At 38.6% G+C, this 24,315-nt stretch overlaps 1 protein-coding gene across 1 annotated transcript in view; it reads right to left on the bottom strand.

Annotated features, from left to right (window-relative positions):
• The window catches only part of HMG20A (high mobility group 20A), a 75,018-nt gene that overhangs the window by 14,521 nt on the left and 36,182 nt on the right, over positions 1 to 24,315 (bottom strand). The window contains exons 2-6 of the mRNA XM_044659171.1: positions 10,918 to 11,010; positions 6,784 to 6,931; positions 3,925 to 4,137; positions 2,157 to 2,289; positions 1,284 to 1,315 (exon numbers count right to left, since the gene is read on the bottom strand). Of these exons, the coding sequence (XP_044515106.1) occupies positions 1,284 to 1,315; positions 2,157 to 2,289; positions 3,925 to 4,137; positions 6,784 to 6,931; positions 10,918 to 11,006 (615 nt within the window). The 5' untranslated portion in view covers positions 11,007 to 11,010. The remainder of the gene's footprint in view (positions 1 to 1,283; positions 1,316 to 2,156; positions 2,290 to 3,924; positions 4,138 to 6,783; positions 6,932 to 10,917; positions 11,011 to 24,315) is intronic.

Raw genomic sequence — 24,315 nt, 5'->3', positions numbered from 1 at the left:
AGTCAGCTTTATTTATTCAACTGAGAAGACATGCCCCATTCCTCTTTGGTTGTCTATCCTAGTGAGTCTTACACAAAACATGATCATATCCCTTCCTTGCTAACAAAACCAAGCTTTACAACACATTGAAACATTTGTAGGAGTCAGCCCACCTGCAAATGGCAACTCAACATAGGGCCAAAAGTTCTCAGTCTATCTCTCAAAATACAGGTTTCTCAGGTGGCAAAAGAGTGAGCACTGACTGCAAGTACTATAGGTTCGTAGACAAACATGAGGGAACTAATGCCCATAAGCCTGAGTCCTGCCAAGGTGCTTGGACTCTTACTACAGGTTCCCAATATGTAGGCAAGGAAGCCATGAAGTTAAGGCAATTTTTTTTTACTTTAAAAATGGATCATCAGATTTAAAAATGTTGGGAATCATTAGGCTCCTTCCAGCTCTGTGTCTAGTCATCTCTTTTGTCATTTCTCAAGATTTCCTAATAATTCCATTCAAGATATGTAGATTTATGGATTCCCCCCATTCAATTGTTTTTATTTCTTACTCATATAATCTTGATCTTTTATTAGAAGCCAGATTTTTTTTATTCCTTACCTTCTAAAAGAATTTTCTAAGAATTAGATTTGGATAGCAAATGAAGAAAAATAAAAGTAAGATGCTTCTAGTAGGGATGCCAACTGTCTTTAAACATTTCCTATTCCTTATATTGCCTCTCACTTTGGGTACTGAACAGAAGGTCTAATCCCCTTGTAGTCAAGAAAAAGAGCATACCGGAGACTTCAGACTTATGAAGGAATAGTCAGAAAACCCTCAGATTCTTCACATAGGTCAATTAACTCAACCCATACAACTCAAGACATGGGATATGAATTAAGACTCTTTACCCTGCTAGCTTCCCCACCACCGGCCAGCTCTTTTCATGCTGTTCCCTCTGCCCTCTCCACTACTGGATTTTTGCCCACCCTTAAAATCTTAAATTAATACCTATTCTGTACCCATAGCCTTCTTGGATCCCACTACCAGGAATGAACATTCCTTTGGCCTCTGGAGCACTTGTCTTCACAGGTCTCTAATGTACCTAACAGAATCCTGGGTCTTGTTTGTATCTTATTCCCCTACAAGCTCCTTAGGGGAGCCTGTATCTCCCCAGGGGTCTGCACAGAACTTTGTACATGCCAAGCTCTTAATGAATGTTTTTTGAATGAATTTATCTTAAGGGATAACACTCTTAACAGGAACCAAAGACAAGATTATGCTAAACTGCTTGACAGAGATCTGTTTACCTCATGATCATGTGCGGCCTGTCGAGTTCCTTCTGAAAACAAGAGAACATTCAGTTGAGGTAAAAAATTCAAGTGTGCCACTGTGCCAAGGGACAAACTAGTCCCAAAGGCATCCCCATTCATCACATGAGGCCAAGTCCCCATTAGTTAGCCCACCTCCACCCTGTGAGGGGAGGCCCTGAAGGCCAGGCAGCCACTAGGCAGTGCAGGGAGATGCACAAGGAAGAGCAGACACCCCTGAGAAGAGCTGGCTATTCCAAGGGGAACGGAAAGAAAGAATGGAGATATAAGCACCATATCACTTACAGCTTTACTTGGCCTCTGTGTAACAGTAAGTGAGCCCCTCAAAGACAACCCTGGAGACAGGTGACCCTCACTTTACAGATGGGGAGGCCATTAAGTATCTTCCCTGGTCACTGAGGTAGTGACCAAACTTGAGGACTCAGAGATTGGGGCTGTATGCTGGCACACCGTCCCCCTGTCTCACCCACACTACAGATTTGCTGGCCTGGGGCTGGTCTGGCAGTGAGAATTAAGGGACTTAAAGCATTTGGGAAGGATGATGGATGACACAGGGAAATGGGCAGAAAAACAAGGTAAGTCTCTACTCAGGTAGAACAGGGGGTCTTTGGCATGAAACAAAGGACAGTGTATCCAAGGCAGGACCTTAAAGCACAAACCCAACTGTTCAGGTCTGATGTGGGAGGCTTACAAGGTCTCCTGAAGATTGTGGCTTTTTTTCTATGACATCTGGAACAAAAATGTGGGAGGTAAAGCAGGGAGGTGGCCTCTACAGAGCAGTAAAACTACTGCCACTTTGAAGGGGTGGCCCAGCCATCACACAAAGGACATGAAAGGTCATGGCCTCCATACCCTGCCTGTGAGATTTGCCCTTCTGCCGGTCCTGGGTTTTTCTGCTAAAAACTTTGTAGGCCTCTGTCTTCTGATACTGTTCCAGCTCCTTCATGTAACGTTCCTTATCTCGGTCTGCTTCATCCAGGTAACGCTATAAAGAGAAAATTCAATTACTTTTGAAAAAGTCTGGCCACACAAAATACCCATGCCAGAAATAGGAGCCTGCAAGGAAAGTGTGGTAAGAGGCATGGACAGGAAGTAAAGGAAAATGGGAGAATTTTGAATATTAAGAGCAGAACTGCTATAAACTAACTTCTGGTAGTTTTCATCAAGAGCCAGAGGCTCTGGCTTTCAGGCTACTGACTGAATGGCTTATTGGGATGAAGGCAAGGTCTTTTAAAGATATGTTTCATAAAAAAATCCAAGAATCAGATAGGTCTCTTTAGGCCTGGCAGGTTGCAGTCCATTTGGCTACTCAAAGATTCAGGGGTCATGAATGATATGAAGGTAACACTTAGCCTGTTCAACAGAAGGAGGACAAAGAGAATATTGTATTGTTTATGCAGCATCAACTCATTCTAGGAGGATGACCTCACACCATTTGGCTTTCTAAAGATCAAGAAAATGGAGCATTGAAGGTAGAAGGGAAAAAAAAATGATCTCACTCTGAGGACCCCCAAATAAATCACTTTAATTCTGTATCCATTTACACATTTTTTTCTCCCTTTGTCCTATTAATTATTTACACAAAGACTATCAACTGACTAGCTCATTTGGGTCAATTGCCTTTTTCCTTTTAATTCAACAAACCGAGGATATTTTTGAGGCAGTGTAGTACTGTGCAAAGAATGCAGGGTCTAGAATCAGAGTCCTGGGTACCCATCTCTGTTCTGCTACTTTCTACTTCCTTAGGCCTCAGTTGTCTCATCTATAAGAGGCCAGATTAACTAAAGACCCTTTTACGTCTATATTTCTGATCCTATGGACAAAAACCCTAAAATGAAATCTGTTAAAATCATATCCATTCTGGAGCAACCCAATCCAAACCTTAAAGAGCCATTCTTAAATACTTGTTCAAAAATTCCCACTTCTTTTTCTATCAGCTACAGCAGAGGAGCTAATACAGAACAGTTTTCAATCCATTTCACAATTCAAATATGAATTGCCATTGGTGAAAAATGGCTTTTCAGTTTTAATGGGATCTGTTTCATTTGAAATGAGTAAGGTAATTTAGAAAAAAAATTGAAAGTGTATTTTCAGCTTAATTTAGGACATTTTCTCAAGCTGGTTTAAAGAAAAGTCCTCATAGACCTATTATAGGGAACTTTAAAGGTTTAAGTAGTATAAGGAACAGCTACTAGTTACTAAAGATCCCCTCAACAATCCTGTTTCCTCAAAAGCATCATTCCAATCCTGTGCCACTGCCATGTTTCTCTCATCCTCCATAAATCTTGCTCCACCCAGACTTCTGACTTGGACTGGTCTGGTGAGGCTTAGGCAGAGATGCCTGAGTACTAGGGATTCAGCATGGCATATTGGTAGCAATGTTAGGGCCTGCCCCATAGAAGAGCAATCCAGACACAATGTGAGAGCATGTTGATTTTAGTTTATGCAGCACAGATCTATGTGTCCCAAGATGAAACAACTTTGGAGTGCTGAGTAATTAATTATTCCACCTGCCAGAACAGTGAAAACTAGCCTCTAGCCTCAGTCTCTAAAAGACAAATTATATTTCTTTAAGGAATAATCAAAACCAAAGGAAGTATCGGGAATTTGAATTGATAACCTGTTTCTCTTCAGGAGGCAGTTTACTCCATTCATTGCCCAGCATCCTTGTGATTTCCGGAAAGGGGACCTCAGGCCGCTTTGCCCGAAGTTGTTCTCGACGTTCATTCATGAACCGCACGTACCCTGTAAGGGGGGATTTGGGAGCATTGCTATCTCGAAGTGGCTTCTTCCTCTTTCTTCCTTTGGACCAACCTCCTCGTTTGTTTCTTTGCTGAAAAAAAAAAGGGGGGGGAGAAAATAAGAACTTTGATTCAAAGAACATGGGCTATTTTTTCCTGCTAAAACAAAACAACATTTTTTTACCTCTCCAAATCTGTCACAGATACAGAAGATGCAGGCTTTTTAAAATCCTTTCAGAAAAAAGATAGTAGATTTTTCATCATGGAGCCTGGTAAGCATCACCCTGCAAAATGGTCTCACTTTCAAGGGTGACTTGAGTGTTAATCCCTACTCACTGAAACCAGCACTGGGATACTTGGTGTCATGATCCCTCAAGGTTGGGCCTCTGACACAGAAACTCTCTTAAGTGTGTAATTCAACATATTCGTAGAACAATTTGCCACAGGAACACAAGTTGCTGTTGCCTGAGACAGCCCTAGAAGTCATTAGAATGCCCCAGGCAGGAGAGGAGTTTGAATTCAGAATAGGAAGGGAAGCAGTAGATATAGCAACTATCTATATACTACAGAAAAGATTTCTTCCTAAATCTCCTTAGAAGTTTACTTTCCAGTGTATAACTGGAATCTGAACCCCGGAACTACAATTCCCAGCACCCCATTCTCCTTCTCATGTAACCTGCTAACATAGGTAGGATATAAATTTTGTGTAGCTCCACCTCTTGCTTTCTCTTCTTGTGATCCCAGGCAGCTGTGAATGGGGGCTTTTTGAGAACCAGGAGAACGTACTCACAAAGGTTTACTTTTGTTAGATAATTAGGTTTTTATACTTCTATTTACTTTTTATGCCTTCTACTTCAAGTGATTATTAATAAAATTTATAAAATTAATACTTGGAGTGTTGGACATTAATTTAAATCATACACCAGGGGGCAGCTAGGTGGCTCAGTGGATTGAGAGCCAGGTCCACAGACAGGAGGTCCTGGGTTCAAATCTTATCTCAGACACTTCTTAGCTGTGTGACCCTGGTTAAGTCACTTAATCCCCTTGTCTAGCCCTTACCAGTCTTCTGCCTTGGAACCAATACTCTGTATTGATTCCAAGATGGAAGGTAGGAGTTAAAAAAAAAAAAGTTTACTACCAATATAACTCACCATTATAGCAATGTTACTCTAGGCCCCTCCCATTACAGATTTTAATTATGTATCTAATTTTGAGCTGAATTTCACTGTGTGACAACAGCCAAAGAAGTTCTAAAGATTAACGGCTTATTCTTTTAATACTCTCTTAAATGTACTTCTTATTCTGTTGAGTTGTTAAAGATACCTCAAGAGATTACTGATTCATCCTAAGAGTTTTGACAAAAAAACAGCACCTAGTAATGGACACAGGATCCCTGTATTAGATGAGGTGACCTTGAAGCTTGGAAACATTTCCTCTGAAGGATGAGTAAAGGGTAGGTGACTTTGACCTAACCTTCCCAGTTTCTTCTTCTTGGTTCCACTTTTCCTAAGGGCCAGAAGACATACCTTCTGACTGTGACCAGGAACCTGCCCATCACACATTCATTCCCTAAGTATGGGAGTTAACAAGCTACCATCTATTACTAACACGAACTCTTACTGGCAGGCTGAGTTATGGCAGCTGAGGAGCACAATGTATACGAGTAAGCAAAAAGAACTTTGCCATTGGTAGTATCAGCCTGGGCTTGCCTGGGCCTGGCATAACAAGGACTGAACATTCACTGTAACCTTAGAAGGTGCCAAGATGACAGACAATGAGCAGAAGCCAACACTGTTAGTTATTCTTTGGAGGCTTTTAAAGGTAGAAAAATATGGGGCTGTTACAATGGCCAAACAATGGCGAGAGTATTTACATACTTCTTTGGGAGTAGGTTGCTTGCCTTTGTGCCAGCCAATAATACTTATTTATGTTCTAGAATGTAAATAACTTGTGGAAAATTAGATCATTTGAAACTGACTGATTCATTTTATAAGTACTTGCTATGTAGAGAGGAAAGTCATGGACTCTACCCTTATGGGTCTTACCATGTAGTAGGGGATAAGATACCATACAAAAATATCCTTACTACAGCACACTTGCAGAAGGTTAGCACAAAGTGTTATGGAAGGCCAGGATAAAAGTCATTGGCATCAGGAAAGGCGAACCCTAAAGGGACAATGATTTAGGTAGGCTTTCAAAGGATAGGAAACAATTCAATAAACCTAGTCTAGAAGCAGTTCCTTCTGAGCATAGGAAACAGCATAAGTGGGTAGAGGCACAGAAGTGGAAGTTACCAGGTATTCTGGAGGGATAGAATACTTAAGTTTGGCCCAACTATAGAGCACATGGAAGATGGTAAAACTGAGATGAAGCTACAGAAGCTTTGAATGCCAGGCCAAGAAGTCTAGAGGTGGGCTAGGGACTAGTGTGCAGATGTTAGCTAAGGAATATTCCTATAGAATAAAGACTTTTCTGGCAGTGTTAGGAAGGATTTTAGGGGAAGAGAGTGGCAAGAAGGCCGTGGTAAAAGTCAAGGTAGGAGGAAATTAAAACCTGTACAATAGCAGTGGGAAAAGTGTGGAGAGGAGAGCCAGGAAATACATCCTTGAGATGGAATAAAACTGAATTGGAGAAACATGTCCAGGAAGGTATGATGCCAGGTGAAAAGAATTCTGATATATATTTCCTTATTTACTGACTCTTGAGACAGTGATCAATGATCAATTATGTTAGCTCACCTCGTCCTCATGCCGCTGTTCACTATTTTCTACTGTATTTGAAGATTCATTCTGGAGCAGCTGAACTTGGGAGAGATCTTCCACAAAATCAGGATTGTTTGTGGATGGTGTGGCCCCACCACTGTATGTAATCTCTGGATGGGCTAACCTAAGGGTAAGAGGAACATACTGAGACTTACTTCCTGGTGACATGTACATACAATCTGTTATCTGATCACAATCTGACTAAATGATTTAACTAATCAATGCCTTTCATATAGGGTGGGGAAGGCAGTCAAAAAATTTTGTTTCCCCTCTCACTGAGGACTCCTCAGAATTTGAAGAAACATCTTCAGGAAGCTCATCAACTAGGAAAAACAGACTTTGCCCCAAAACTTGTCTTCTTCAAAAGGGTCCCCAGGGTGAATACTTCTCATAATGCTATGGCTTTTCCCATGTAACAAAGGCCTCTCAACTGCTTGGTCTAACTTGCGATGTAAGCTTTGTGTGGTATCATTCATAGGAAAAATACTGCATAGAGAGGAAAAGAACTAAGGAGCTACAGGAAACAGCCTTTCTTAGGGAATTTCTCAAACTAACTTGATTTAGGGTTCTTTTTCTTTTTTTTTAGTCATTCTTTTTTTTAAAAAACAAAACAAAACAAAACAACCTTCCCTCCCCCTGCCCCCAAGTCCCTAATCTTCTGTCTGAGAATCAATACTATGTCATTGGTTCCAAAGCAGAAAAGTGGTAAGAGGAAGGCAATGAAATTAAATGACTTACCCAGAGTCATAGAGGTAGGAAGTAAGTATCTGAGGCCACATTTGAACCAAGGACCTCCCATTTCTAGGCCTGGCTCTCAATCCACTGAAGTACCTAGCTGCCCTCAATTATGGTTTATTTCAATGGAAAAATCCTAATCATTTATGAAGAGAATGATCCTCATTCATCTAAAGATCTCCTGCTTCTGCTGATGCTGCCTTACAGGGAAAGGGCAGCCATCAACTCCCTCTGCCCCAAGGAAGGAAGAAAGGAGGGAGGATGATGAAAGGAGGGAGGATGATGGTTACAAAGGACTTGGGGGAAAGGCCTGTTGGTTTTTAGTGGTGGTGCTTTATTCATTCATTCACTTATTTATTTGAAGACCGAAGTTTGTTTGTTTGTTTGTTCGTTCAGTCATTTATTTATTTTCAGTTACATGTAGAAACAATTTTTGGTGATTGTTTTTTGACATTTTAGAATTCAGGTTTTCTCCCATCTTGTCCTCCTCCCACTCCCCAAGGCAGTGAGTAGTCTGATACAGGTTATACCCATACTCTCATGTAATACACATTTCCATATTGCTCATGTCATGATAGAATACGTGATAGAAGAAGATAGACACATACAATAGAAATCTCATGAAGGATATACAGGGGAAGATGGCATGCTTTGATCTGCCTCAGACTCCAACAGTTCCTTCTTTGGCTGTGAAGAGCATTTTCATCATGAGTACCTTGTGATTATTTTGGAGACTTGCTTTGCTGATAATGGTTTAGACCTTCACAGCTGATCATCATATAAGATTTGTTACTGTATACAATGTTCTCTTGGTTCTGCTCACTTCACTTTGCCTCAGTTCATATAAGTCTTTCTAGATTTTTCTGATCTCATTCTGTTCATTGTTTCCTTATGCACAACAGTATTCCATTACAACCATATACCACAACTTGTTCATCCATTCCCCAAATGATTGGCAATCCCATATTTTCCAATTCTTTGTCACTACCAAGAGATGTTGAAAATGTTGGAGTAAGTCTTTTCCCCTTATCTCTGATCTCTTTGGGATACAGACCCTATAGTGGTATTGATGAGTCAAAGGGTATGCATAATTTTGTGGCCCTTTGAGCCTGGTTCCATATTGCTCTCCAGAACAGTTGTATCAGTTCAGAGTTAGTGGTGGTATTTTAAAATTGAACTAACAGCACAATATGAGTCTAAAGAGAACCATTTACATGATGGTGATGGAATACTGTTGTTATAAGTAATGATGAACCAGATGATTTCAGAAAGAAATGGAAAGACCCAAATGAACTGATGCTGAGTAAAATAAGCAGAATCAGGAGAACATTATACATAGTAACTGAAACACTGTGGGATGATCAAATGTGATAGACTTTGCTACTAAGAACAATATAATGATCCAGGACATTTCTGAGGGACTCATGAAAAAGAATGCTATCCATCTCTAGAGAAAGAACTATTGGAGTAGAAATACAAATGAAAACATATAATTTATCACTGTTTATTTAGGTATATGTGTTGGGATTTTGATTTTATAAGATTACTCTCTTACAAAAATGAATAATATGGAAATAGGTTTTGAGTGATAATACATGTATAACCCAGTGGAATTGCTTGTCAACTCTGGGAGGGGGGAGGGAGACAATATGAATCAGGTAACCTTGGAAAAGATATGTGTAAATTTGTTACTGGAATAAAATAAAGAAAAAAAATTTTTTTTAAACTAAAGACCACCACTGCTGACAAAAATGCTAATGTGATCTTGGGCAATATTAAGAAAAACAGCATCTAGGACAAAAAAGGTTAAGTCCTGCTGAACATTTTTTAATACTGAGCTCACTTCTGAATACTATGTTTCTGAGAGATTAATGACAAAGCTGAAAGGTGACTTAAGAAAATAAGGGGGCTAGAAACCATTTCAAATGAGGGTTAGTTGAAGCAACCAGGAAATTTAGCCTGAGGAGAAAGACTTAGGGGGTCCATGAGAGCTTTCTCCAAATAGCTAAAGAAATGACATGCAGAAGAAGGATTAGATTTGTTTAGTTTGGCAGATTAGGTTTGTTCACCATAAGACAGAATTAGGAACAAGGGGTAGAAGGCTATAGATGGGTAGATTTCACCTTGATATAAGAAAAAACTACAATTCCTAAGGAGTTATTCAAACGTGGAATGGCCTACTTGAGGAGGTGGAGCTTTCAAGTAGAGGCTGGAAGAAATTACTTAGTGGGGTCATAGGGCAGAGGATTCTTGATCATTATAAACCAGAGTTGATGACTTCTGAGCTACCTTTCTCCCTTGCCTTTCTATAAATCATTGTTGCTCTCTCTTGTGGCACAAAACTTGGACATGAGATTGGTGAGAGGAAGGAGAGAATGACTCCTTAGCCTCAACTCTACTATGGCTGTTAGGATGTAATCACCACCCTAACTCTAGGGAATGGCATAATAATTGTATTTAGGGATTAGAAATCACATCAAATCTAGTAATAAATACATTTACTCTTTGGTAAAGACATTGGGGTTATCATTTTTTGGGGGGGAGGGGTCAGGGAGCAGTGCTGGATCTGTGATTTCACTGGCTGAAGGAACTCCTAAATGTGAAAGCTGCCTTTACCAATGCAGGTCAACACTTTTTTGAAAATGTAGCCTTGGAAAGTTCCCTTCGGCACTAGGAGGTTGGAAATTACCTGTTCAGAATATGTCAGGCAGGACCTGAATATAGATCTCTTGGCTCCTACTCTAGCTATCTACTACCCCTTAATATTACCTCTACAAGCAGAATATGTATTTTTGATGGAAGAAGTGGCCCATCTGATGTTAATTCTTCATTAGGTAAATTCCTCTAAACAACACTTATTTTGTCAGATTCCCAAAGAGGGGAAGCTAAGAAATAATACATAAGTCAGTTAAGGTTGTTCAGTTTTTTGTTAAAAAAGATAGGGACTATATCTTGGGCTATTCTTTTGTCACTATGAATCTGGGAGGTCAAAGTCTGTTTTCACAATCTGTGGGAATATGGGCCACAATGGTTCATTTCTTTTTCAGGGCTATTCCTAAGATAGTTATTTCTTTAATGGGGATTATTCCTTTGAGAGAGATTTCTTAAGTGGGTATTGCACAAGCATGACAAAAAATAAAAAGAAAAAAAAAAAACAGCAACTAGATTACCAACTCTTCTATATCTCTTCCTGGGAAGCTGGGTTTTGTAAATGATAGCAGAATATAGACTGGTGAGAAGTTTTTAATGGATCTCAGCAGTATTACAGAATAAGATCCCAGGAGATATCTGTCCTGGTGCAACTGAGCTGCGTGTTTGGCAGAAGCCATCTGGTAGAGAATGAGCCTAGGTGAGTGGCCCTAACCAGCTACTTACCCCGCTGTAGCCATATCACTACTCTCCTTAGAGCCATCATCATCTGCAAACAGTGGGGGGAGAGTTGAGCTACTCATTAGATTTTCCATCTCTCTAAAAGGAAAGGAAAGTGAAAAAATGTTTTAATTAATTCCAACAAAAGTCAAATCCATTTAAGAACTTTCTTTAATGTGACTTGGACTCATCAATTCAAACCTCGGCACTAATGGGGTTTTCTTAAGTCTGTTCCTATTAGCTGACCAGGCCAAAGACAGTTAAGAGGCTTTAACATTTGGGTCATAATTTGAGAAAATTTATTTATCCATCTAAAAGAGATTTAAAGGCATTCCTGCTATAGAAACTATGGTGCAAAATTATTGGTAAGCATCACGACCCTGAGCAAGTCACTTAACCCTCATTGCATCTTACTTTCTCCACTTCTGGAATCTAGATAATAATATTGGCCTAATTCACAGGGGTCTAGTGAGGATTAAAGAGAAAGTGTTTTATAAACACTGAGCTCTTCAGATGACAAGTACTTTGAATATCATATAAATGAAAGGCACTGTTATTGCAGCACTATCCAGCTCTTAGTCTAACCCAAAGGTCCAGATGATTCATCTTTAGCTTAAAAGGTGATAAACTGAGCCCTCCTAAGAACATGATGAAGGGGAAGTGGGAGAGGGAGGGCAGACTGATGTGGTTATGAGTCAAAGAAACCACATATCCAGGTCAGAAATACCTTCTTCCCTACCCCCTAGCATGAGAGCAGACATCATGTACCTAGATGCAAGAAATAAGCTTAATTGAAAAAGTAATTTCATAAAAATCGCAAGATCCTTCAAGGCTAGGAACCCAAAGAAAAAAAGGTCAACACCACAAACTGAGTCTTTTTGTCAAGTGGACCTCTGCAAAGAGATTTCCTTTTTCCTTTTCAAGGCTCACCACTAAGGGTTTCACCCTAAGTAGCTAAAAGTAGAAGCCTCCCACCTAGCAGAAAATGTGATCTTCTAACCAATTGCTAGAGATGACCCTAAGCTTCAGACACTTTAGCAGAATGCAAAAGCACTTAGGGGAAAAGGACCTCAATCAACCAAGAGAAATCTTTAAAAAAAAATGAATCATATAAATAAATCCTGAAACTTCACTTTGTGGGTTCTCCCCAGTTAGATCATGTTGCTAAGGAGATGATCTCTTAGAGTGACAATTAAAAATGAATACCCATATCAGCCAAGGCAGAACAAGGGCTTGCTTCACTGCTGACAATTTTAGAAGCAAATCATAGGTGATGATGCTGTTACTGTCCCCATTTTCTCTTTTTGTTTAGGGGTTTCCAGCCCAAATGGTGAAATGATTAATCTGATACCATATTTCTACACTACTGAATTACAGCAAGTGAAGTACAGGAGATAGGAGGGAAGAATTTCCATCAGTCTCAGACACTACTGAACTACCTTCCTCCTACAATGAGAAAGTCATTGAAGAATATGGTGGAGAGGTTCAATGCAAAAATGATAATGGCCACCCAAGTTCCAAAGTCATTAATCCTTGAGATAGAATAAACCTACACATCAAATCCAGAACCCAACCCTCAATAGGACAGGCACAGGACTCAAGTATGCTTGCACTGTCAGATATTCTCAGAAGGCTCAACTGAAGGCATATGTGTGTAAGGGGTCAGTATGACTTCTTTTCTTACCAACTCCCGCCCCCCCTCCCCAATTTTGCTGCCTTTATCAATCCTGTTACTCATTTCACATAAAAGGGAATTTTAGTGAATTATAACTAACAGTCTAAAACTATGTACCTGAATCCCACACCACCATAGACTTTTGTTCTCTTATAAGGAAGAATAGTTGTTTGTGTATCTGCAAGAAACTAGAGTCCACTTGCCTGGCTTCCTTCTGAAAGTCTTCCAGGAAGGTCAAGGACCTTTCTAGAACTTCAGGCTTGTCAATTTGACTACTCTTGGCACCCCCACACTCAGCCCAAAGGGAAAATTTACTATCTGTTGGTGGGCAAACAAAGTGTTTTTCCTTTTCAGCTGCATAGCATGACCCTCTCTCTGTGCTTGTTTCCCAGATGAACTCTCTCCACATCTGTTCCTAGTCATAAGCCTCTGTGCCTTCATTCATTTCTGAAATGTGGGGAGACAGCTGGACAAGAACCTTAACAACATATAAACAAATCATATAAACAAAGGAAGTTCAGAGAACACACATTTCTTTCTTACTTTTAAGTTTGTTTTATTTAACTCATATGGTTTAGATACTATTTTCTCTCATCAGTGAACAGTTGGGTCCCAAAGAATTGAGCCTAAAAAAAATTTTGGCTGATTGGTGGTGTGTGTGTGTGTGTGTGTGTGTGTGTGTGTGTGTGTGTGTGTGTGTATGTGTGTGTGTGTGTGTGTGTGTGTGTGTATGGGTTAGATCAATACTGGGAGGAGGGAATGAGAAAAGGATAAAGTCCAAAGGTTTCTAAACTAGTCAAATAATTTGGAAAACTAGGATTTTTTTTTTTCAATAGAATGAATGGAAATATGCAAGGATTAGCATTAGGGGTCATCAACTAGCATCAAGACCACAAACCACTTCCTGCAATCAGTCTCCTGTGGTATCTGTGACTGATAATGCCTGAGACCTCAAGGTCATACTGAATCTGAAATACCAGGATAAGGCATTTTAGAAATGTAAAGAATGATGTTCTGGAAGGAGAAACACTAAGAATATACACAAATGCTGAAAGGCAACACAACGAGGAAGGTTTACGTGATGAACTTAATTCTGAAATCAAAAGAATAATGGAAGGCATGTTGTTTCTTTCAAGAATACTGCAGTTAAAAGAGACTAAATCTTAATTCTGAATGATACTGTGTGACCTCAGGAAAGTCCCTTCCCCTATTAGGGCCTCTACAAATGTGAACTCAAAAGCAATGGGTTGAATTTTATAGGTAGAAATTCAACAGGGATAAAAGTAAAATCATATTCTTGGGTACAAAATAATAAACTTTATAAGTATGAGACGGGGGAAGGCATGGTTATGTAGCAACTAGGGATTTTACTATACTGTAAGGTCAATGAGAGTCAGCAGTATGCAATGGCATGCCATAAAGCTAATGCAATCATGGGCTGCAATGAAAGTCTGAGCTTCTGAGAACACAAAGGGGATGGTCCCATTGTTCTTTACCCTCCTCAGACCTCAGGTGGAGTACTGTGTTCAGTTCTGGCCTCCACAATTTAAGAAGGAGAGAGATAAACTGTAAAGTATACAGATGATAGCAACAAGGATGGTGAAGGGCTTTGAACAGTCCATGTCATGGGAGGCTCTACTGAAAGAACAGGGCATATTTAGCTTGTAGAAGAGAAAACTTAAAGGGAAGATGTTGATGTTCTGAGTATTTCTGAAGGGCTGTGACATGGAGGTAAGACTTCTTTTATCTGATCCTTGGAAGCAAAATCCTGGAACAATGGAAAGAAGTTGAAAAGAGGTCAATTTAGGTTTGATTGTAGGAAAAACTTCCTAATAATTACCGCTATGCAGTACAGCTATTTCTGAAAGGTAGAGTGTGGTAGGTTCATGGACATGGTTTCTTTACACAAGCCCGACAAGAGGGCTTCAACAAAAATAAATGTAAATATTCCTTTAAATGCCAGCAACCCTGAAGTTCCTTCCTCACTCTATTCAACTGTCACGACCAACTCCTCTTCTTGAACTTCATCTAAGGTACATAGAGTATTAGTTCACCCATAATCTTGGCATGGCAAGTATTCCATTCTTATGAACATGAACTCTAAAATGGAATCAGTGCATATATACTTTAAAGTTTTCAAAGCTATTCTATATTGTCTCATTTGATCCAATCCACATCATGAGCTCTTGTTGTTCTATTTCATCATTTTCTTAGATCATTACCCTTGCTCAGGCTCTACTAGCAGGCTCTGGGCCTGGGGTCAAGAAGACCCAAGTTCAAATCTGACTTGTAACACTTACAAGTCGTGTGATTGTAGGCAAGTCATTTTACTTCTGTTTTCCTTGGATTCTATAAAATGGGGAAAATTGACAATAATTATAAAGTGCTTAGCACCGTGATTGGCATATAATGTCCTATAAATGTTAGTAATCATTATTAATTTTATTGAGCCAGTTTAATTCTACACAAGGCTCTTCACTTGGGTTTCTGGCTTCTTTGTCCTACCACCTCTAAAACCCTGCCAAATCCCAACTTACAATACCTCTTACCATCTGTCACCTCTGCACCTACCCACATTCTTTAGAATGGAGCTGGAGAAAGCTATGCAACTGCCACTACACACTGATTTTATCTAATCTCAGCTGGGCCATCTCTGAAGCAAAGCAATCCTTTATTTGGCCAATACTGATTTTCTCTATTCCACAGACTTTTCAAAGCCTCCTACACCATCCTTACAGCTAAGGACCTTGTCTTATACTTTAGTTCAAAAACTGAGGCCACTCTTTTTGAGCTTTTTCTCCTCCCCTTATTCTCATCTCACATCTTGGTGTCATTCCTTCTTCCTATTCTTCTTTACTCCAGTTACTGATTAAAAATGTGGTCTTTCTCTTTAACAAAGAAATTCTTAATTCTATCCCCTCCTGTTCAGCATAACACTTCAACAACCATTCCCCCTTTTCTGGAATCTTCCCTTTCCCTATTGTTATGCTACTCCCTTACAAATATGCCCCAAATTTTCTTATTCTTGAAAAGAAACACTCACTAGTTCTTACTGCTAGCTCTTCTCCTATAGCTGTCCTCTCTTTCTTAGTCAAACTCCTTGTAAAAGCTGTCTACACTTCTGCTTTCTCACCTCTTTACACCCTCTGTGACCAGACTTCCTAACTCATCTATCAACTGCTCCCTCCAAAGTTATCAATGTTCTTTTAAACGATCTTTTCATAAGTGTCATCCTTCTTGACCTCTCTGCAGTATTTGATGCTGCTGATGACCCTTCTCCTTCTGGATGTTCTTTTCTCTAGGTTTTCCTCCTACCTATCTAAGCACTCTTTGGTGCCCTTTGCTGAATCAGCATCTATGTCATATCCACAAATGGGGGGACAGGTGTTACTTGCTCAAGACTCTGGCCTAGGTCTTTTTATCTTTTTTTTTTTTTAATAATTTCTCTTTATTAGCATGTAACATCCTTATGAGTGGGAATGCTATATAGTGTCTGGCATATGACAGGTGATTAATTAGGTGCCTACTGATTGGTGATTTCATTAAGCTCCCATATATTCAATAATCAACTCTGGCCAGACAATTTCCAGATACACATACCCATCCCAATTATTCTCCTGAGCTCTAGTTCTATATCAAAATTTGTCTACTGGATATTTCAAACTGAATATTCTCAATTTAACATGTCCAAAACAGAACTCATTACCTTGTCTCACATGCATTCCTCCTTCCACATTTCCGTAATATTGTCATGAGCAGAACTTTCCCCCAGTCACTCATTTCACACCTGTATCAACATCCTGTACTCTTCATCCTCACTCAACCTATCAATTCAATGGCCAAATCTTGTCATTTCTTTTTCCAAAAGATCTCTCACACAAAACATCTCTCAACAATCCACTGAGATGGATTCTATAACCATCAATAGCTGAATGTCCTAAAAAATTCCATCTAGGAAGATTCCTCAAAGAACCCATATACTTAGTTCTAATCTTTCTCTTGAATTACAATTTAGTCTGTTGGCCATCTACTGGATGTTCCATTAGCAATTCAAGTACGTTGTGTTGGTATAAATAAATTTTACTAAAGCACAAATTTAACTATATTATTTTCTTGCTCAGCAATTTTCAATGGGTTTGGGTTCTTTTAACTTTTCAGAATGGAATTTAAAGTCTTCCACAATCTTGCTCTTTTTTAAAAAACATATTTGGCATTCCATCTCCTGCCTAATACTTTTGTATATAGCAGTCCCTCCAAGTCTGGAAGGTATGCCTTCCTCATCACTTTCTCTTAGAACTCCTAGCTTCCTTCAAGGTTTCAGTTAGGTGACATCTACTATGCCATGACTTCCTTATCACCTACATCTCTCCTACTCCCAACACACACACACACACACACACACACACACACACACACACACTCTTAACCTAATACCTTACACATAGTAGGTATTTCATGTTTGCTGAATTTCATATTACTTTATTAAATATCCACCTATGCATTATACATGATTTTAGCAAATGTTTTAAATTATGAACCAATGAAATCAAACAGGAATTGTTATCAATTCAGGCCAAAAAATTACAGTTGTTTAGTAATAAAAGATATGTCTTTTCACTAAAAGTGGATTCTATCATCCAAATCAGCAGATCTACCAAAAGAAATACCATTAAGAAGGCAGAGCAATTTCAATGGACACTAGCAAGCATTTACATTTGGGCAGTGCAAATTTTCTCTTCTTTGGTCAACATTAATTCTGCCAATTCTTTAACCCAATGAGTTAAGGAAATCGGTACAGTAGTCTTTGACGTAAAGATGATCTCTATATACAAAAAATATACAACCTACTAGAATCTTTCCTGATGCTATTATGAAAGCTATTGTGAAAACACTTGGAATTTTTGGAGAACCTTTGGGTTCAGAAATAAAGGAAGAAAAAAAGCTGTGAAAAGAAATATTAGTTTAGGCAAGCTGACCCAAGAGACAGATTCCCAGGCACAGCCAGTCCACATGTCCTGTGGGGTTTAGCCTTTTTGGTGCTCTACTCCCTCACTCCCATATCTTTCCATATGAAAAGTTTTTATTTCTATTTGCCCATGAAAAGGACAAAAAAATTGCCTAAATATGTCACTACACAGAGATTTAGTTGGATTAATGAGCAGATAACTTTTTTAAAAAAGCGATTACTTTTAGCAGGGTTAGGAAGCTATAGCAACACTGGTTAGATTCGTTTGTTCATGTTCTTTTCCTTTTAACACAGAGCTATAATCTGCTACACTGAGGGAATGGGAGCTGACTTAAAAAGTTCTTTTGGAGTGGATAGGGAATAATTCCAGAGCATAGAATACTTTGGGATGGAATGAGGAAGGCCTAGGTGCGGAGCTTAGGGCAGTTCCCACAGTAAGTTACTTTTAATCCTTCCCCTGTTCCATGTTTACAACCTTAGTGTTCTTATTTTGAAAGATAGATTTGTGCTCTGCTTAAATAAAAAATATTCTAACAATTAGGGGCACCCAAAAAAAGGAATGAATTGACTCCAAACGTAACTGGATCACTCAGAAGAATGGATTCAATAATTCAATTAAATACTTTCTGTGTAAACATAAAGTAAATTCCAAAGAAACACAACTATAATTCTAGGGGTGAAGGGTTAAGGCTGGAATCAAGAAAGGTCTCATGGTGTACTCTGAAGGAAACTACAGATTTTATGAGGAAGAAATAGGAAATAGAATATCATGTTCAGAAGATATCTGTTTTGACTAGGATAGAGAATGCTTATGAAAAAGGACTGCAAAAAGGGAGGTAAGGCTGACCATTTCTGGGAATACTGTCTTGAGGGAGCTTCTTGTACAGGTACTGACTGGATGCGAACTCCTCTGAGCTCCTTTTGATAGGTCACGGTGATTATCTCTTCCTATCATATCTCTGATTCTTTCTTCTTGGTACTTTTCACTGGCTTCCTTCCTTCTTCCCAAGACTTACCAAAGTTCTCTTTTAGGTTCTCCTCTCTTCTCTCTTTATCCTTTATACTTTCTTTGACCAATCTCATCCATATTTAATGACTTCAACTATCTTCTTTTCACAAATAACCAACTCATGATGTAAGATCATTGAAGGTAGGGACTGTTAATGGGTTTTTTTGGCCCTGAATCCCTAGTACCCACTATTGTACCTGGAACACAATATTCACCTAGTAAATGATTACAAATAAATGATAATGTACACATGGCATTTAAATTTTTTTACAGCACTACAATGCCTATTATAATTGCCTATGATTCTAAAATCTATATTTGCCAGACCTGATCTTTCTAGGAAGTTCCATTGTCAAATTTCTAATTGTCTACTGGATTATTTCTAACAGGGAGCAAATCATGCCTATTATATAACTCAGCTTTCCACTAGAATCTCTCTTGTGATTCACCACTAGTCAGTCACCTAAGCCCCAAATGCTGACACTTCCTCTTCCATACTCTCACAGCTAGGCAATTAGTTATCAAACTATCTTGACTCTCTCTTTGTGATATGGATCACACAACCAGCCCTTCCTTCCTCCTCCCACCACCATGAGGCTCTCATTCCCACTCATATGGACTCTTTTGCAGCCTAATGGATTTGCTTTCTCCCCACCTTAGATTAATTCTTCCCACTTCTGATATATCCAGAGATCTCATTGTATCATTCTCCTTTTGTTTACTATGTCCAAATCCTTTACCCTCATTTAAAAAACAAACAAAAAAATATCCGGGGATAAGTATCCTAGGACTCTCTTTAAGTTTGGATTTCCCCACTTTTCTAGCCTTATTTCACAAAATTCTTCACATATCAAACTGAACTACTTGTTACCTTTTGTACATGCCCGCTAGCTTTATGCTTTGGCTCACACTTTTTGTTCAAAGACCCTTTTTAAAATCCAACCTTACCATCAACAAGACCCAATTCAAATGTCACCTTCTTAAAGAAAAAATTCCTTACCTTACTTCTCCTCAATGGGAGGAAATAATCCTTCTTTTCTTTGATCTTACATAGCACTTTGCATCTCCTTTTGTGCTTTTTTTATATTATGTATTGAATTGTAACTATATGGTAAAGCATATGTTTAAGTGTTATAGTAGTATATATAGTAAGCTATCAGCTCCATGAGAGCAGAACCATGTCTTAATTATTTCTGTATCCCCACCAATGCCTAACCCAGTGCTTGGTACATAGTGGTCAATACCCAAAGAAATGTGTACACTTTGTTTTTACAATTAGATTATCGTGATCATATACTGCAAGAATCCTTTAACATTTCTATCCATAGAGAAAGGTTAAAACCACTTATTACTCCCTCAACAGCGTGTGTGTGTGTGTGTGTGTGTGTGTGTGTGTGTTGGGGGGGGGCGCGGGGTATCCTTTTGTTATTAAAAAAATAAGAAGGCAATTTCCAAGAGAAAGAAAGAAGTTCTGAATCATTGCCAGAATTAAAAGCTAAAGAGACAAACTCATCACTGCTTCCTTGGCTTAGAATACTTTTTTCCAGCAAATACCCTTGGGACACTGGGATGTTAAAAAGATGTCTGTGGTATGGTGAAATGTTCTGGGTTTCTTCATTTTCATCTGCCTTAAAAAAAAAAAGATGGGGAAAACTGGAAAAGAGAAAGGGGAACATTTCTATATACTTGCTAGTTGTGTATACATGGATTATGTATATAATCAGTCAAATAAAATATTAAGTACTTACTATGTGCAACATTCTGTGCACACAGAAAAGAAAAAAATGAGGTATGAAGTCTATATTCCTTATATCCATCCATCCTTCCTTTTCAACTCTTAGAATCCTTTACTTTCTTTTTAAAAAACAAACAAACAAAGAAACCCTTATCTTCTACCTTAGAATTAATACTAAGTACTGGTTCCAAGGCAGAAGAGGTACGGGATAGACAATTAGGGTGAAGTGTCCTGCCCCTGGGTTGCACAGCTAGGAAGAGACTAAGGTCACATTTGAATCCAGGTCCTCCTGATTCTATTCAGAGCCACATAGCTGTCCCAAATACTTTCCTTCATGTAATGCTCAGTAGCTCATGTGTAGGCCTCTTACAGCAAGAACTTCTTGATTCTAGCAGTTAATGCTCTTTCTCTCCTCCAACAGTCTGTTTTCGTGTTTTATGTCCGTAGCTAATGGAATATAAACCTCTTGAGGGAATGGATTATTTTTTGTTTGTCTTTATATGTCCAGTATCAGGCATGGTGGTATAAAATTCTAGGCACTTAATAAAGGCTCACTGAATTGAACTAGGAAATGAGAGTGGGGCAGTTACCACATAGTGAGAATAAAGAACAACAGATGGAGGCTGCACTGAAGCTAATCAAATTTTGGAAGATATAAAAGGTCCCCAGCACAATGGGTAGATGTGCCATGAAGGATTTACAGAAAGATAGGGATGTAAATGAAGTAGAAGGATGCATGCTTCCTTATAGCACAGGATACTTTTCCAGTTCCTTACAAATCCTAGGAAACCTAATTTCATATTCTTGTACATTCTCTTTCTGCTTTGTTCAGGCAGTTGCAAAAATATATTGCCAAGAAAAGGCAAAGGAGAACGGAATTCCTCCTTACTGAATTTATTTTTCCTTTATGGATGACCCTAAACTTTTAAGTCTTCTCTACTGCAAAATAGCAAGAGACTAGTTGTTGTTTAGCCATTTTCAGTTGGGTCCAATTATTCATGATCCCTTTTGGAGTTTTCTTTTTTTTAGTAAGATATTTTATTTTCCCAATTACATGTAATAATAATGCTCAACATACAATTCCCAAAATTATAAGATCCAAATTGTCTTCTTATCTCCCTTCCCTCCCTTCTCTCAGAGACGGTAAGCAATTTGTCTGGATTATACATGTTATCATGTAAAACATACTTCCATAATGTTCACTGTTGTAAGAGAATACTCATATAAAACCAAAACCCCTAAATAAAAGGGCAAATAAATCAATGTAAAAAAATAATATGCCATTCTGATTTCAATAGTTTTCTCTGGAAATGGACAAAATTCTTTATTGCAAGCCCTTCAGAATCGTCCCAGATCATTATCATGGAGAGTAGCTAAATTTTTCGCCCCACAATTTTGCTGTTAACTGTGTACAATGTTCTCCTGGTTCTGATAATTTTGCTTTGCATCAGTCCATATAGGTTTTCCCAGCTCTTTCTGAAATCTTCCTGTTCATCATTTCTTATAGCACAATAGTATTCCATCACTAACATGTACCATAATGTGTTCAGCCATTCCCCAATAAATGGACATCCCCATAATCTCCAATTCTTTGCCACCACAAAAAGAGAGGCTATATTTTTGTACAAGTAGGTCCTTATCCCTTTTTTATGATCTCTGGGGTACAGACCCAGTAGTGGTATTATAGGATCAAAGGGTATGGCACAGCTTTATAGCCCTTTGTGCACAGTTCCAAACTGCCTTCCAGAATGGTTGAATTAGTTCACAACTCCATCAAAAATGTATTAGTGTCCAAATTTTGCCACATCCCTTCCAACATTTATCACTTTCCTTTACTATCATATCGACCAATCTGATAGGTGCCAATTTCAGAGTTGTTTTGATGTGCATTTCTCTAATCAACAGTGATTCAGAACATTTTTTCATATGATTATTGATAGCTTTGATTTCTTCTTCTGAAAACTGCTTGTTAATATCTTTTGATCATTTGTCAATTGGGAAATGACTTGTATTCTTATAAATTTGACTTTACAAATTTGAGAAATTAGACCTTTGTCAGAGAAATATGCTATAAATCTTTCCCCAGTGTGTTGTTTCCCTCCTAATCTTAGTTATATTGGTTTTTGTTTGTAGAAAACCTTTTTAATTCAATATAATCATTTGTTTTACATCTTATAATGCTCTCTCTCTCTTGCTTGGTTATAAATTCTTTCTTTCTCCACAGATCTGCCAGGTAGTCCTGGATGTCTAAATCATATATCCATTTTGACCTTATCTTGGTATAGGGTATGAGGTATTGGTCTATACCAAAATTCTACTATATTGTTTTCCAGTTTTTCTAGCAGTTTTTGTCAAATAGTGAATTCTTATCACAAAAGCAGAGGTCTTCAGGTTTATTAAACACTAGATTGCTAAGGTCATTTACATTACTATAAAATGTATATCTAATCTATTCCACTAGTCCACCATTTTATTTCTTAGCCAGTACCAGACTGTTTTGATGATTACTATAGTACAGTTTGAGATCTGCTACTGCTAGGCTATCTTCCTTAACCCCATCGATTCTTTTGTTCTTCCATTTGGGATTTTCTTGACAAAGATACTGGAGTCCTTTGTCATTTCCTTTTCCAGTTCATTTTACAGGATGAGGAAACTGAGGTGAACAGGATTAAGTGACTTGTCACACAGCTAGGGTTTGAGGCTAAATTTGAACTCAGGTCTTCTTGATTCTACCAGATCTGGCACTTTATCCACTGAACCACTAAGGTTCCTTTGTACTACAAGCAAAGGAATACTATTTGAGAGAGAGACAGAGAGAAAGTAAAAGTGTGATCTTAATAAAAGACATTAAATATACCTCATCACATTATTTTGGAGAGAAACGCACTATAGACAAATTTTCCTGCAAGCAATAAAATTCAGCACACCCTCTGTTACAGTTCACATATGAAAAGGAAAGAAAGATTCCCCTTAAAGGAAAATTGACAGTACTAAGAGGGAATTCCCAAGATTTCCTAGTCCAAACTTGAAGACATTCTTTCCAAATTTATTTTTTATCTCACCATCCACAAAAGCTTGTCCAAAACTTCTCTTTCTTCCTTAATCGTCCCACACTCCTCTCTCTCAGTTGTAGACTCTACTTCTTACTTTAGTGAAGTTATGTAATGAGAGCTTGCTCTTCTCCCTATCTCTTCAACTCAAGTTTTAGACATCATCTCCTACACTTTCCCCGCTTCCCCTGTCTCTGACAAAGAGGCCATACTTTTCTTTTCCAAGATCAACTTCTGTACATTTGTACTTGAACTCATCCCCTCTCATCTTTTCCAGAAGATCACAACCTCAATTCTTCAACTTCTCCCAATCTCCTGGTTTATTCCCTGCCTTCAAATATGCCTTAGACTCTCTTAATCCTTAAACAAACAAACAAAAAAACCTTCATTAAACCCTACAATCTCCTTGAACTCTCATTCTCTGGATCTCTTTTTCACAGCCAAACCTTCAAAAAGCTTTCCTCCATCACTCAATGGAAACTGGTCTCTAAAGTTACCAACACTTCTTTAATTGTCACTATCATAGTCTTTAAAAAAATCTCAGTCCCTGTGATGGCAAACCTATGGAACATGTGTCAAAAATGGCACGCAGAGCCCGCTCTGTGGGGATGCCTGCCTTCAACCACCATAGTTTGTTGTTCCCTATCCCCTCTCTATGCACCTGAGGACATTCTTCACTTTACCCATCCCTCTGTCCAGTAGCCCAATAAGAGTGCTTCCTCTTTCCCCTGTCTGGGGCAAAAAGGGGGAGGGCCAAGGGGCGAGGTATGTGTATGTGGACATGACCCTGCACTTGGTCTGAAGTGGGGTGTGGTATGGGACTCCACCTCCAAAAGGTTCATCATCACAGCCTCATCCTTTTTTTTTTTTAAATTATTTTAAAACTTTTATTGCAATATAACATTGAAGTAAATAGTAAATTAGGTTTCTACCATTTTTTCACCAAAAGAAAAAATACCATTAACAGGA

Source organism: Gracilinanus agilis, chromosome 2 (genome assembly GCF_016433145.1).
Source record: "Gracilinanus agilis isolate LMUSP501 chromosome 2, AgileGrace, whole genome shotgun sequence".
NCBI lineage: Eukaryota > Metazoa > Chordata > Mammalia > Didelphimorphia > Didelphidae > Gracilinanus > Gracilinanus agilis.
This window is presented reverse-complemented; position numbering and strand designations above follow the sequence as displayed.